General features: G+C 50.3%; 1 protein-coding gene across 1 annotated transcript; it reads left to right on the forward strand.

Moving 5' to 3' along the window:
* LOC120798159 (indian hedgehog B protein-like) lies at nucleotides 1-12,462 on the forward strand. The gene is made up of 3 exons (XM_040142254.1): nucleotides 1-300; nucleotides 5,455-5,716; nucleotides 10,751-12,462. Exons 1-3 carry the CDS (start codon nucleotides 1-3, stop codon nucleotides 11,446-11,448), a joined length of 1,260 nt encoding a protein of 419 aa, XP_039998188.1. The 3' UTR covers nucleotides 11,449-12,462.
* The last annotated feature ends 913 nt before the right edge of the window (nucleotides 12,463-13,375 follow it).

A 13,375-nucleotide genomic window follows, 5' to 3' on the forward strand; every position in this document is an offset into this window, starting at 1 on the left:
ATGCTGTTCCCCACGCTGGTGACGTGCCTCGCCGGTTGCGCCTTTCTCCTCTCGACGGTCAGCGAGGGCTGCGGACCCGGTCGAGGCTATGGCAAGAGGCGGCCGCCGAGGAAGCTCGTGCCGCTCGCCTACAAGCAGTTCAGCCCCAACGTGGCGGAGAAGACGTTAGGGGCCAGCGGGAGATACGAAGGGAAAATAACCCGGAACTCCGAGCGCTTCAAGGAGCTCACGCCGAACTACAACCCCGACATCATCTTCAAGGATGAGGAGAACACAGGTGCAGACCGCATGATGACACAGGTAACCCTCCCGGCTACCGTAGTGCCTTTTAGCCCGGCTCTTCCAGCTCTAGAACGTGCTTCTTTCGGCGCATTACCCGCTGCACTTTGGCCAGTCTTTAAACGCGTGGACGCCGTTATCTTTTTCCGCGCTGCTTGTTGACTCAAGGCTCGTCGCTGCATAAAAAAACAAAAAAACAAAAAACCGAAAAAGCCTCTTAACAAAACCGAGTTTATCACACGCTTTTCTTAACGGTCCCGAGAACCGCTGTTCAAAGGGAACGTGTCCTTTCTCCGAAATGTCCCCGGGGAGCAGCTTCATTAGAAGATTGTTTTTCACTTTCTGATAAACAAAACTGCGGTTTTCACGCTTCTTCTTAAAGAAACCCCGTTTTTTAAGGTGGATTCTTCTTGCAGCGCTGTTCTTTGGAAAGGCTGATTACAAAACCTCTCTTGTTTGCACAACTCGTTCTCCGGTCAATTCTAAAAAGAAAAACAAACAAAAAAAACCCCAAAACACTGCAGCTTATTGACACAGTTCGTGAATTGTGGAGGTGCCCGGTTCGAATCAGAGCTCTCCTCTTCCGCGCCACATGGAGTTCCAGAGCTTCGCTGTGGGCAGCCCGTGCGTAAAAGAGGACAACCCCGCGTCTAAAAATGTATGGAAAAGCGGTCGCTTTAATTAAAACACTATGTCCTCTGTTTTACATCAGGTTTTTTGGTGGAAAAACTGCCAGAAGTCGTATTTGGTTAGAGCCCGGGTCAAGCGTGTACTGATGTTTACCGTTTTCGTTTTTAGCCCGACTGGCCAGAGTTAACAGTCGCCTTTTGGACTGTCAAAAATTTTTACGACACCGTCATTGATGTGGCCCCGGCTGGAATTTATTTGACTCCCAATTTCCCCAGGAATAAAGTATTTATATCTGGCTCTTGTGACCGCGGGCTTCCTCCCCGAGCGGCGGCGTTTATGTCCACAGACCCACGTGGGGAGTGAAAGCGCGCGCTCCGGTCTGGAGCTGTCACCTCTCGGCGCGCGCTGCAAGAAATATCGGCCGGAGCGAGTCTCTCTGCAGCTCGAGCTTGGGGTGGAAAATGTGACGGACAGGGTCTTTGAATGCAACAGGCAAAATGCGCGCGCGGGGGCGAGTTCCGTCGGAGCAAAATAAAACCGGTTCGAGAGTTTTACCCTCCAGGATCCATCGACTCCATCAGATGTGTTGTCTGCTTTTTTATTTTTATTGTTTTTTCTCAGAAAGTGACCATATTTCCGGAGAAACTCGGTCCAAGAAGCGCAGCCGCGGGCAAAGCACGAAGCGAAACATCCGCTCTCCCGAACCTTGTTCGTGGAATCAGAAATTCCGACGGCCCTCAACGCGCAACGTCTCCCCCAGACGGGACATTTTTTGCAGCGCGCTCCCCCGGGCCGCCGCGCGTCAACGGCGCATGACCTGCGCACAATTTATGGGCTCCAAGCCACAAGAGACAGCCTCCTGTTTGTCTTGTGCTGTCCCGCGTTACTTTGTGTTTGTTTTCGCAGCGCACATGTGCAAAAATAGCCTCCGCTTCACTTGTGTCGAAGCCCTAATTATACAGATTTTTTTCTTCGCCTCTTTAGTTTTTATTCGCTTTTTCCTGGGCGCCCCGAGCCGCATACAGGCGCGACTGTTCGTGGGGCTGAGGCCCCGCTGCAAAAAGTGTCACTCTCCGCGCTCTGCCCGGACTTTGAATGGGGCAGTATGTGCCTCCCGGAGGCACAAGCGAAGAGCGGGAGACCGAGTGTCCTCACGTCCGACACGCGTTCGCTAATTTTGGGGGGGGGTTCTCGTGGACACGGCGCGGAGAGATGGCCCCAGAAAGGAGAGAGAGAAAGGGAGGAAGGAAGGAAGGAAGGTCACTCCGCCGCCTTCTGCAGAATATGGCCCCTCCGCTCTAAGAGGAGGAGGCTTTCGGGCGCCCCTCGGACCTGAACGGTCACTTTTTGCAGCGCCAAGGTGCGCATAGGCGCGTGTTGTCAGCCCGCGCGTCCAATGTTTGTGCAGCCAGCGGTTTGGTGCCGAAACCGCTCCTACAGAAACCCCCGTCGATCCGTATACCTTGAAAGGAAAACCAACAAAATCCACCGTCTGATTTATGAAGTCCAACTCGTTGCTCTGACCGCAGAGGGAAAACATAGGACGTTCAAATCCACACTGAACGCCGTGAAAAGGCATCTGTGGCCACTGAGCCGCGAGCTATTCTTATCGCAGCCAACATGGAAAAAGACATTTATAGGGTTTAATCCCAGTTTTCAGCCTTAATAGGGAGAGATTCGGGAAACGTCGCATCGCTGAGACACGCATTCAGAGGCCCCGAGCCGCTGCAGAGGCTTCCGCAGTCACGCAACCTCCGTTTACTCAAACTTTAATGGGCTCGCTGCAGAGAAAACGTCCGCCCGTCCACGCGCGGTCCACGTCCCGGCAGCTGGAGCCTTTATCTCCGAGGATGTGACCGGACGGGAGCGGCTCGGAGTTTTTAAAATCAAGTTTGCCGTTTTATTGTAGTTTCCCACCAGAGCAGTTCAAGTGTTTGACCGAGCGTTTTTACAAAACGGCAAAATGGCGCAAAGACGCCGGAACGCAGAGTCAACGTGCATCGTCCCCGCATGACCCGTCAAAACCCACACAACCTCAGCATCCTCCCGTTGATCTGTTTCAACTCTGCTCAGGATCAGACCACAGGTGTGTGGAAATGGCGAGTCGGGGGAAGCAGCGTGCGTTTTTTCTTTCTTTCTTTGTCTCCATTCACTCATTCATTCATTCATTCATTCATTCACTCATTCATTCATTCATTCATTCATTCATTCATTCATTCATTCATTCATTCATTCATTCGTTTGATTGAGAGCAGCCTCATCAGGCCAAATCCAACGAGCGGTGGCTGAGACATCCAGACACTGATGTCCTGAGACCCCTGCCGAGGCTCAGTGGTGTGTTCAAACACTAAAGGACAAGACAACACACGCATCGCGTTTCGGCAAAGTCCGAAACAGAATCTTACAGTTTCTCAGAGAATTGGACCAATCGCATCGTGATATTGTTTTATGTGTTTTTGTCACTTATCTCGCTCATGTGAGTTTTAGCGTGAAGTAGCGCCCCCCTCAGGCCAAGCTGTGTCACTTTCTAATGAGGGGTTGCTGAGAAAACCAGTTCCCACCTGTTCCATCACGGTCTTGTTACAATTAGCGTGTAATATTTTGAACTGCCCTGTGACCCTTTTGAGGGAGAAGGTCCTTCCTGGGACCAGTCTCTGTTGTTTTGTCGTGAATTCTCCACCCGTGTGTCTGAAAATCAGATTTATTCTGATGGAAAAACGGGAGAAGGTGAGGCAGCCCGTGAAAACCGGTGAACTTGATTTATAAAGCTTGTCCTCGTCCAGCCGATTCCTAAAGCTCTGATCTCCTCGACCTGTTCCGACATTGGACCTGGGCTTCGTCCCAGTTCAGTTTGCTTCCCTTAGTGGTGGAGAAATCGCCCTCTTCGGGCCGCTCTCCCGCCAGTTTTTGGACCAATCTGTATCGTGATTTGAATGAATTCTCTCCCCAGGTTTGGGGGAAAGGGACCGGCTGGGCTATTGTACCAAAAACCAAAAAAACCAAAACCAAATCACAGATTTAAAGCTTTATTCATTCTGCCCTCATCAGTCTCTTAACTCATCGTCCTGTCAGACATAAGCAGACTCCGACCAGTGGTGTGTTAGAATATAACGTGTTTTTAAAGTTTGAAGGTGAACGCAGCTTCCTCCTCCGACCAAATCCAGTTGATTCTCTCCCACCGGACAAGGGGTGAAGGCCGTAGTGACACATTTTGAACTTGGCCAACCGGCTCCTACATTCCTGAACGGGTGGACTCACTATTTCCAGGAACACGAGTTTTATGTTCGGGCCGGTCTGTTTTTTGTTTTTTTTTAATGAATTCTCACCGGGCGCTTTCTTGTAAAGCATTTCAAAGTCAGACCAGGTGTATCAGAAAGGTCACCTGAGATATTAAGACCGACGCCCTGACAACGCCGCCTGGGTGTGGATCCGATAAACGGGGGCGGGCCCGGAGGATTTATTTGCGTCGGCGGGAGCAGGAGGGAGTTGAGCGAGTCCTTCAATGGGCCCTCTCACCTTCTGTTTGCTCAACCTGACCAGACTCCAGGTTTAGAGGGACGCTGAGGACCTCTCGTTCATGTAGCTGCCACCCCCGTCGCTCGCCCCCACCACCGCCGCCACCCTATAACCTCAAAGCCCCCCCCCCTCCATCCCTAACATAGCCTCCCGGCTCCCTCCGCTCGCCACAGAGAGCAAACATCGGGCCCGACCGGGACAGCAGGGGTGCAGTGTTGGAAGGCTGAAGCCACAGACAAGGGGGAGAGGGGTGACCGGGGTTCGGTGAAGTGGATGGGTGCAGGCAGAATGGGTCTTTGTGCGGAGCCCGAGTCCAGACCTTTTTCTGAATCGGTTTTAAAGTCCGGGCTGTGGGTGCAGCAGCCGAGGGCGGGGCTCCGACTTCTAAATCCTCATAAATTTCAGACCAAACGGCAGAAACGAGTTCAAGGGTCAGGTCTGTGGACGGGGAAGTCATGTGACAGGGGTAAAGGCCGAGAGACAAGAGCGAGACGAGCTGACGGCTCATAATTTGGCTTTTTTAATTTTTATTCTGTCAGGGTGGAGGAGATGTACATTTGAAGCAGTCACAAAACATCACCTTAGATAATGTGGCAGCAAATAACAGGAAGTGCCTCCAAACTCCATTAAAAAAATAAATAAATAAATAAATACACAAACCCTGTCGACACGAGCTTCAGGGGAGACACACTTTGAGTCCACACGGAGAAATCAGAGGGTCACAGCGGGAAAAGGCTGCACGACAGCAGGCAGAGTTCCCAGTACAGGTGACAAAGATGCCCGCGCTGGCAAACAGGCGAAACTTCTGCTGGAAGTCTCCCACGTGTAGGGGCTCAACAGCTGGGATCCGCGAGTTTGACCCAAAAATGACCTCCTCGTCCCGTGTCGCAACCTCGGTAGCGAAAGGTCGCTGTGTTTCGATTGGCTCTCGGGGTCCGGTTTGACACCTTAGCCGACGAAACAAGACAGAACATAAAACGGGGCATGGGAGGAGGTAAGAATGAGTCCGCTGTGTCTCCTCTGCTGCAGCGCTGCAAAGACAAGCTGAACTCCCTGGCCATCTCGGTGATGAACCTCTGGCCCGGGGTCCGGCTGCGGGTCACCGAGGGCTGGGACGAGGACGGCCACCACTCCGAGGAGTCGCTGCACTACGAGGGCCGGGCGGTGGACATCACCACCTCGGACCGGGACAGGAACAAGTACGCCATGCTGGCGAGACTGGCGGTGGAGGCCGGATTCGACTGGGTCTACTACGAGTCCAAGGCCCACATCCACTGCAGCGTCAAGTCAGGTGAGAGACCCCGGTTGTCACCAAATGTCTTTTTTTTTTAGGGGAGAGGTTTTCCAGAGAACGTTCGGGTTTAGGTCTCAGTATGTTCAACGTGTCATCTGAGCAGGTCTGAGGGCAGACTACCTGATCCACCTGGCCGCGCGCAAAGGCGGGACGAAACGTCTGCCGCTGTGCAGAGGTGTGGGACGAGAAAGCAGCGCGCGCGGTCAGACGGTCCGTCCTCGGAGACGTTCAGTTGGCATGAAAAATGACAGGGGTTGTGTGGAGGAGTCTGAACCCGGCCTACTTCCACACCCCCACACACCCGACCAGGTGGGACTCGTGTTGAATTGTCTGTTTCGGACCGTTACCGAAAAGCAGACCAGGTCCCGCCCTCTCGGTTCAAACGGCGCAATGCGGCCGGACCAGCGCCTCCGGTGAAGCACGCCGAGGCCTGTAAAGCTTCCACCACGTCCAGACTGGAGAGGTCTCAGTCTCGACACGTAGAGTACCGAAGAAAGCTGGATCTGTTAAGTCCCTGGACATTCCTCCGTCCCGTCTCCTCCCAAAAATAGACCCTCAAAGGGACGGAGCCGCCCTCCGTGGTTTGATCTGTACGCGCGCGTTTCTTCCCTCTGCTGCCCAGACTCCATTTCTGAAGGGAGATGGTTTTGACGAACGTGCCGACGACGCAGTCCGTTGGTTGGTTGGTGTGTCCGTTTTCTTCGATATCAAATCAGGGCAACTCACCGTAACGTTTTCACGGTTTCGATTGGGCAACTCAAAGGACCTGGACGCGGTCATGGAAAACATGGTGGTCTTGTTTAAATGCTGGTCAGAAAGTCAACAGCGACTTAAGGCGGTTTACTTTTTCAATATTTAACCAAAACCACCATCTTTTCCGAACCGTAACTGAAATGTTTTTGTAGCCTAAACCCAACCACACGTGGGACGCGGCGCCCGGGTGGGACCTGCTGCCAAAAAACGGACAAACGCGCCTTTTCTGCCGACACACATCCGAGTTTGTTACGGACCAGGTCTGCGCCGGTGCCTGCTGCTCCCGGGAGAAAACCAGGGCCTCGTCACCGGAGCCGGACACCGACGGAAGCCTCCCCCCCCCACTCAGCCCTGGTGCATAACTAATTGCAATCCACGCGTTTCCTCGGCGCGAATTTTCAGCGGCCCCGAAGCTTTAACTTCAAATGAAAAACTGAACTGATTTTTGTGCCAATAACCGAACACGTCCCGTAGACGTGCTCCTCTGTTTGAGGCTCCAAAGGTGACAGGAAGTCACCGGCAGATTTTAACGGGAACTGCTTCTGCTGCCTTCTTCCTTCTCTTAAGTTCTTCCTTCTCTCCTCCATCCTCGACCACTAACTCTCTCCCTGCTCACGTCTCAAGCGAGCTCCCCGCTCCTTCTCTCTCACCGGCCACTCACCCGGTGTTTCCTCGGAATGGGCCACGTCCCGAGTCCCGTCCGGCACGGGGGCCTTCTCTCTAGCGGTCTGTGGCTTTCTTGCTTTCCTCGCGCAGGGGCAGGCTCGCGCGTACCTTCATGCAACCACGTGCCCGGCGAGTGATCGGGACGGTGACGCCCGTTCCCCGGAGGTGCCTCGTGTAAAAACACACTTCGCGGCCAGAAAAAGCCGAGAGTCCGGGCGGGAAGCTCACGGGAGATTACGCGCAGCCAATTAGCAACCCGTCTCGGGGGGGGGGGTTGGCTCTCGTTTTACTGTTTTACACACACACACACACACACACACACAAACAGCTGACGTTTAATATTCGACTGAATTCGAGTCAATATTTGTTGTCGCCTCGTAGGTTTTTTGGGTTTATTGGTTTATTTCATGAAGCGGGAGATAATCGAAGCTGTCAGGGACAAACAGATTGAGTCCTGCTCGTGATTCAGGGGGAATCCATCCCGGAGGACCTTTAGTCTGCCTCGGTCCCAGCGGGTCCCAGACTGACTCCGTGACGTTGAGGGTCAGGGCTCCGGGGGTTCGGGCCCGTCGTCCCGCATGGGACCGATCAGAACCCCAAGTTCAGCACTGTAGGTAGGAAACGGAGGAGTCGGCGGGGTGGGTGTCAGGTCTAGGAAGCCCCGTTAGCCCTATAGATTTAGCCAGTCCAGTCCTGCTGGTCTTACACGTCGTAGTGACACAAGACCCCCGCACGTTGTTACCAGCCGGTGGCGGAGTTGCTTTCCCCTCGTGGCGTCAAATCGGCTGCTGAGGTCCGCGGACCTTTCGGTGACCGGTCGGGACTTGACACATTTCCATCCAGGTTCAACGTGTTCAGTAGGAACATAACCACAGACGCACAGTGCGTGTGTGTGTGTGTGTGTGTGTGTGTGTGTGTGTGTGTGTGTGTGTGTGTGTGTGTGTGTGTGTGTGTGTGTGTGTGTGTGTGTGTGTGCTGGGGGAAAAAACGTGCAGCTAGCATGAAAAGTAACACCCATGTGTCCTCCAAAAGTGGACACGCACACACACACGCGTGCTGAAAGTCACACACTCTCGTAAAAATGCATCAGAATTGAAACACCCACCTAAAACCCCCCTGACACATTTGACACTGAGTGGTAATGAGATTTTCCTTTTCTTTCTCCTTTTTCCTGCTTCATCTCTCTTTTCCCTTCCCGTTTCCTCTCCTCCTCTCTCCTTCCCTCCCAGATCGGGTTGCGAGGGCCCAGTCCTTGACTTGATCAGAAGGGCAACCAATCAAGCCGGTATTTTTTTTCACGTTTTTGATTTCTCCTTTTATTTTTGGCCTTTTTTTTTCTTTTTTTGTGCTTTTTTTTTTTTTTTGGTTTTTCTCCTGTTTTTTTTTTCTTCGAAATCGTTCTTGGGAAGATAAATCCACCCAGCTGAGGAAAAGTTGTAACCGATGAGCTCTGCAGCAGCAAATCCACCAAAATCCTGCTGAAAGGCACTTTAAAGGGGGGCGGCTGGACTGTAGTCAGCAAGAGGAGACAACCACTAGGGGGCAGCAGAGCGCCGGGAGCCTGTAGATGGAGGACTGGACTGAACAGGGGGGAGAGACTGAGGGGGAAACGGGAGAAACACGGGGATCAAAAACCGCCACATGTCACCTCCGACTTCTGCTGCGTTGCATCGACGAGATGAGAAACGTTACCGCGGTCAAACCGGGACCAGAGTTAGGAAGGTAACATTTTGAGTTCTTGATCGTGAAGACCAGCGCCCGTGCGATGAGGCGTTGTGGTTCGGGATTAGAGTCAGGACCAGGTCGCGCCCGCGGCGGCTCAGAGTCCAGTGATCCGTCAAAGGAATGAACATTTCGTGAAACACGTTCGCCCCGAAATTTCTTCCTCGCGCTGGAGGTTTCGCGTGGCTGAAAGTTCAGCATCAGGATACAGGTTCGAGTCTGACATCCGGTTATCCATTTTATTTTATTTTAACTCAGGTGTGAAGTCGACACTTTGGTGGAAAAAGCAGTTTACGAGGATTGTAGTTATTCCTCGCTAATTCTCTCTGGCCTTTATTGATTGGGCAGAACCGGGGCCCAGACTCCGATCCCGCCTCCGGTAGCTCGCTCTGCGGCGCAGTTTGTGGAAGTCACCTCGTAAAAACTGACATTTTAGAGGAGACTTGGTGTCATTCATACAAATGGCACCGGACACCTGCTGAGATTCGCAAAAAAAAACAAAAAAATTAAAAGAAATATGTAAATTTCATGCTATAGACAATAAATGATTCATTAAGAAAGTATAGTCGTAAAATAAAGAAATGAGTTTTGTAGTAAAATCGATATGTAAACAGAAAATAAGAAGCGAGCGACACCTGGAAGAGACAGGTTTTAAACGCGTGAGCTGGAGTCACGTGTCGTTGGCGGTCCGTCAGTTTCCCGCTCCTTCCTCCTTCACCTGACTTTATCTTATCACCTGGCCTCGGCTTTCCCGCCTTCCCCAAATGTTTGTCCCCAGATAAACTTGAGACAGTCCCCGGGTGTCACTTTCAAGCGCCCGGACGCATTGTCCCCAGCACAATCCCACACACACACACACACACACACACACACACTCAGAGCTGCAAACGGGAGCTTTTATCTGGCAGCTCGGTCACCGTTCCTTTATGTCCAGCGTCAATATTTAGCTAAAGGGAGCTGGAAAGACTCCTTATGCGCCCGGGTCCTTTTTCTACGGAAGCTCGTTCCTGCCGAAAAGAAAAGAACAAAGTGTTTTATGAGTCACGATGATAATCGCTTTAAATTTAAAGCATGAGCTACCACGTCGAAGCTAGAAGAAAAAAAATGCGATCCAAAGGTCACAGGTCGGATTTTCTCAGATTATGACACAGTTTAAGCAAAATTATGAGATAACGAGTCAAACATATGATACAATAAATTTTAGGTCAAAAGTAAAGGATTTTTTTTTTTTAAATTATGCCATAAATCAAAATTTTTACTTTTTCTCAGAGAATTATGGGATATTACGTCAAGATCAATAAACAGAGACGGTAAATTGAAATTACGCCTTAGAAATGATGGGATTATTAAATCAGAACAAGAAGGTATTGAGTCAAAATTCTGCTCCTTTTTGTGTCACATTTATAACTTTTAAGGTCAAGATTATGTCCCTGTTTATTTCAAGTTATGTGACAATAATGGAGAATAAAAATCCGAATATCATGTTTCAGGTCAAAATGCTAAGACATGAGACCAACTTAAAACTTTTCAAGCAGACATGCGAAGTAACGAGAATGTTTTTGGATTATGAGACACAGAGTCGAAGTTACGGGACAGTAATTTAACATTCAAATAAAAAGATAAAAAGTCAAAATTGTGACGTAGTGATTCAGAAATATGAGACACTATGTCACCATCGGGACTCAGACCTATCACGTGAACTGGACTTGGTGGTAACAGTCAGGTTTAACTTACATAATTAATCCTAATTGTGATTTAAAAAGTCCCATAATTCTGATTTACCATCGCCGTTTTGATTTTTACGATCTCTCATGATCTCTGCACGTCAGGAATGAGGACACCTTCTTTAACCTTGCCGTCTCTGTCTTCGTCTCTCTCTCTGTCCGTCAGACCACTCGGTAGCGGCCAAGTCCGGAGGCTGTTTCCCCGGCGAGGCGTTGGTGGCGTTGGAGAGCGGCGTCCAGAGGTCCATCAGCGACCTGCGGCCCGGTGAACGAGTCCTGGCCTCGACGGGCAGCGACGGCAGCGGGGAGCTGGTTTACAGCGAAGTCCTGACCTTCCTGGACCGTGACCCCGTGACCCGGAAACTCTTCTACACCCTGCAGACGGAATCCGGGACACAACTCTCCCTCACCGCCGCCCACCTCATATTTGCATCCGAGGGGAACTGCTCGGAGGGGGCCGTGCCGGCCGGCGGCGCCCTCAGGACCGTGTACGCCAGCAGCGCCCGGCCGGGACAGTGTGTGCTGGTGTCTGGGGGTAAGCCGGGACAGACGCACAGAGAGGGGCGCCTGTCTCGGATCACCCGGGTCGGCCTGAGGAAGCGGAGGGGGGCGTTTGCACCGCTGACCCGGCACGGGACGGTGGTGGTGGACGGGGTGGTGGCGTCCTGCTACGCCGTGGTGGACCAGCACTCCCTGGCCCACTGGGCCTTCTCCCCACTGAGGCTAATGCACAGCTGGACCGGCACCACTGGACGCCACGCTGACGGCATCCACTGGTACTCTCAGCTTTTACACTGGCTGGGGAGGGTGCTGCTGGACTCAGGACGCCTCCACCCGCTGGGCGTGGCTCAGGACGACAGGTGAGGGAGGAGAAAAGGTAAAACCGAAACACAGAGGAACCTGAACCCTTCCCCTTGTGACGGACGTGGACCTCAGATACAAGCCTGTAGAGCTGATCGGGACCATGATGAACCACCTAACAGGATGGGAGACGTTCCGGCTCCTGCTGAGGCCTGATGGGAGATTTTTTTTTCAAATGGATGAAAAGGGGGGGGGGGGACAAACTGTGAACTGACACGGATGAATTCTCCCAAAATAACACTCAGAGCACTCAGAGTCAGAACGACCTCAAGACAGACTCTGTGTCCTCAAAACACTATGAAACAATAATCCCACCATCAATCCTCAATTTACCCCAGAAAACACACCAAGCACCTTAATCTAGATCTACGTGGTCATTTGTCCATTAATTTGAAAAGCGAAACAAAACACAAAAAACACCTTAATTTCAAAATCCTGTCATTCGCAAGTTATTTACACTCGGAGGGGACGCGTGATTTTCTCCCTCATTTACTCACGTATCATCAATCCAAAGTGTTGATTGGGATTTTGGTTTAAGTTGGCGGCCAGAGATGTTTTCAGGGTCAAATAAATTACAACTTAAGTGACTCAGGATGAATTGATGGGTAAATTAATTCGTTTTTTGAGTTGACTTTGTGGGTTAAGGGGATTTGTAATTAAGGGACAGCTTTTGTGTTATTTGGTCATCTTTAAGGGGTTCCCACCCCCCGAAGAAGCCCCTAAACTGTGCAGATAATCCATCTATAATACCAAAACATATTGCAGTTGATTTTACCCGTAAAACCCCAATACATATACCTTACTTTCATGATTGCAAATGGTTGAGTTAATGGTTTGAAAACGTATAAATGGCTTCAAGTGGTTTTTCTCAGTCAATGGAGGAGGATTTAAGGGGTAAAAATGCCTTAAACATGCCTGAATTTTCACCTTTTAAAGAAATTAAGGCACCTTTAAGGTATACTGTAAATTAAAGAGAGGCTTTAATGTTGTCTTGATCAACTTTACGGGGTTTTTACCCCTCAGAAAAAGAAACCCCTTCAGCCAAGCAGAAAACCCATTGAAAACCCTTAATATAATCCATCCGATCCATGAATTTATCAGTTAGTTAGCACTTAATCTGGGGTAAACCTTTCAAATACATGAATACTCAGTAAGAATCCTTTCAAATCTCGTTAAATTGCACCTGAGCATGAACCAGAATCCCCAATAGTTAAAAATGCATGTATCAATTAAATCATTATCGGCCTCTTAAAGCCCTTAAACCCTGCTGATTATCCATTAAGAATATTATACATTAAGATCCATTATTGTAAAAAACCATTCAAATAGCTTAATCCTTTTAATATTAGTGTAAATTAATGAAATTTTAATGTAAAAACAAATTAGGGGATTTAGTTTTATAGTGTCCACAGGGATGTTGTGCTCGTTGTAAACACGTTGTATGTGACATTACTGCTACAGTACAGAGATTTTAGAGGAAATGAGAAAATGTATTTAAGTGTTATTTGTTTACAGGAAATCCGACAATGTTTATGAAGTTCTTATGGGTGAAGAGATATTAAAAAAGATTTATTTTTGAAATTAAATTATGTGGAAATGAGCCGTGTGTGTGTGTGTGTGTGTGTGTGTGTCTCGCTTGGTTTTTTTTCTGACGGGGTATTTTAACACCTGCCTCCCGTTGACACGTGAGCGCACCTTTACTGACATCTACCGGCTTTCTCGTCAACAAGCACGAGCCTCCCGCTTTATGTCGGTCTTTATAAATCAGCAGCTGGTGAATGTGTGTTCGCGCGTGTGTGTGTGCGTGCGCGTGTGTGCGTGTGTGTGTGTCTCCTCGGGGCGGGGGTCAGGACTGATTTAGCCCTCACGTCGGACTGGAACCCGCCCTGTGCGCACAAATAAAGCCGTGCGTAAAGACAAGACTCGCCGG

Source organism: Xiphias gladius, chromosome 13 (genome assembly GCF_016859285.1).
Source record: "Xiphias gladius isolate SHS-SW01 ecotype Sanya breed wild chromosome 13, ASM1685928v1, whole genome shotgun sequence".
Lineage (NCBI taxonomy): Eukaryota > Metazoa > Chordata > Actinopteri > Istiophoriformes > Xiphiidae > Xiphias > Xiphias gladius.

What these genes read in the sequence shown, in the direction of transcription:
- LOC120798159 (XM_040142254.1), top strand. Translation starts at nt 1, where the DNA reads ATGCTGTTCCCCACGCTGGTGACGTGCCTCGCCGGTTGCGCCTTTCTC. An exon ending in CAGACCGCATGATGACACAG is followed by an intron (nt 301 to 5,454) that starts GTAACCCTCCCG and finishes CCTCTGCTGCAG; the next exon opens with CGCTGCAAAGACAAGCTGAA. An exon ending in CCACTGCAGCGTCAAGTCAG is followed by an intron (nt 5,717 to 10,750) that starts GTGAGAGACCCC and finishes TCTGTCCGTCAG; the next exon opens with ACCACTCGGTAGCGGCCAAG.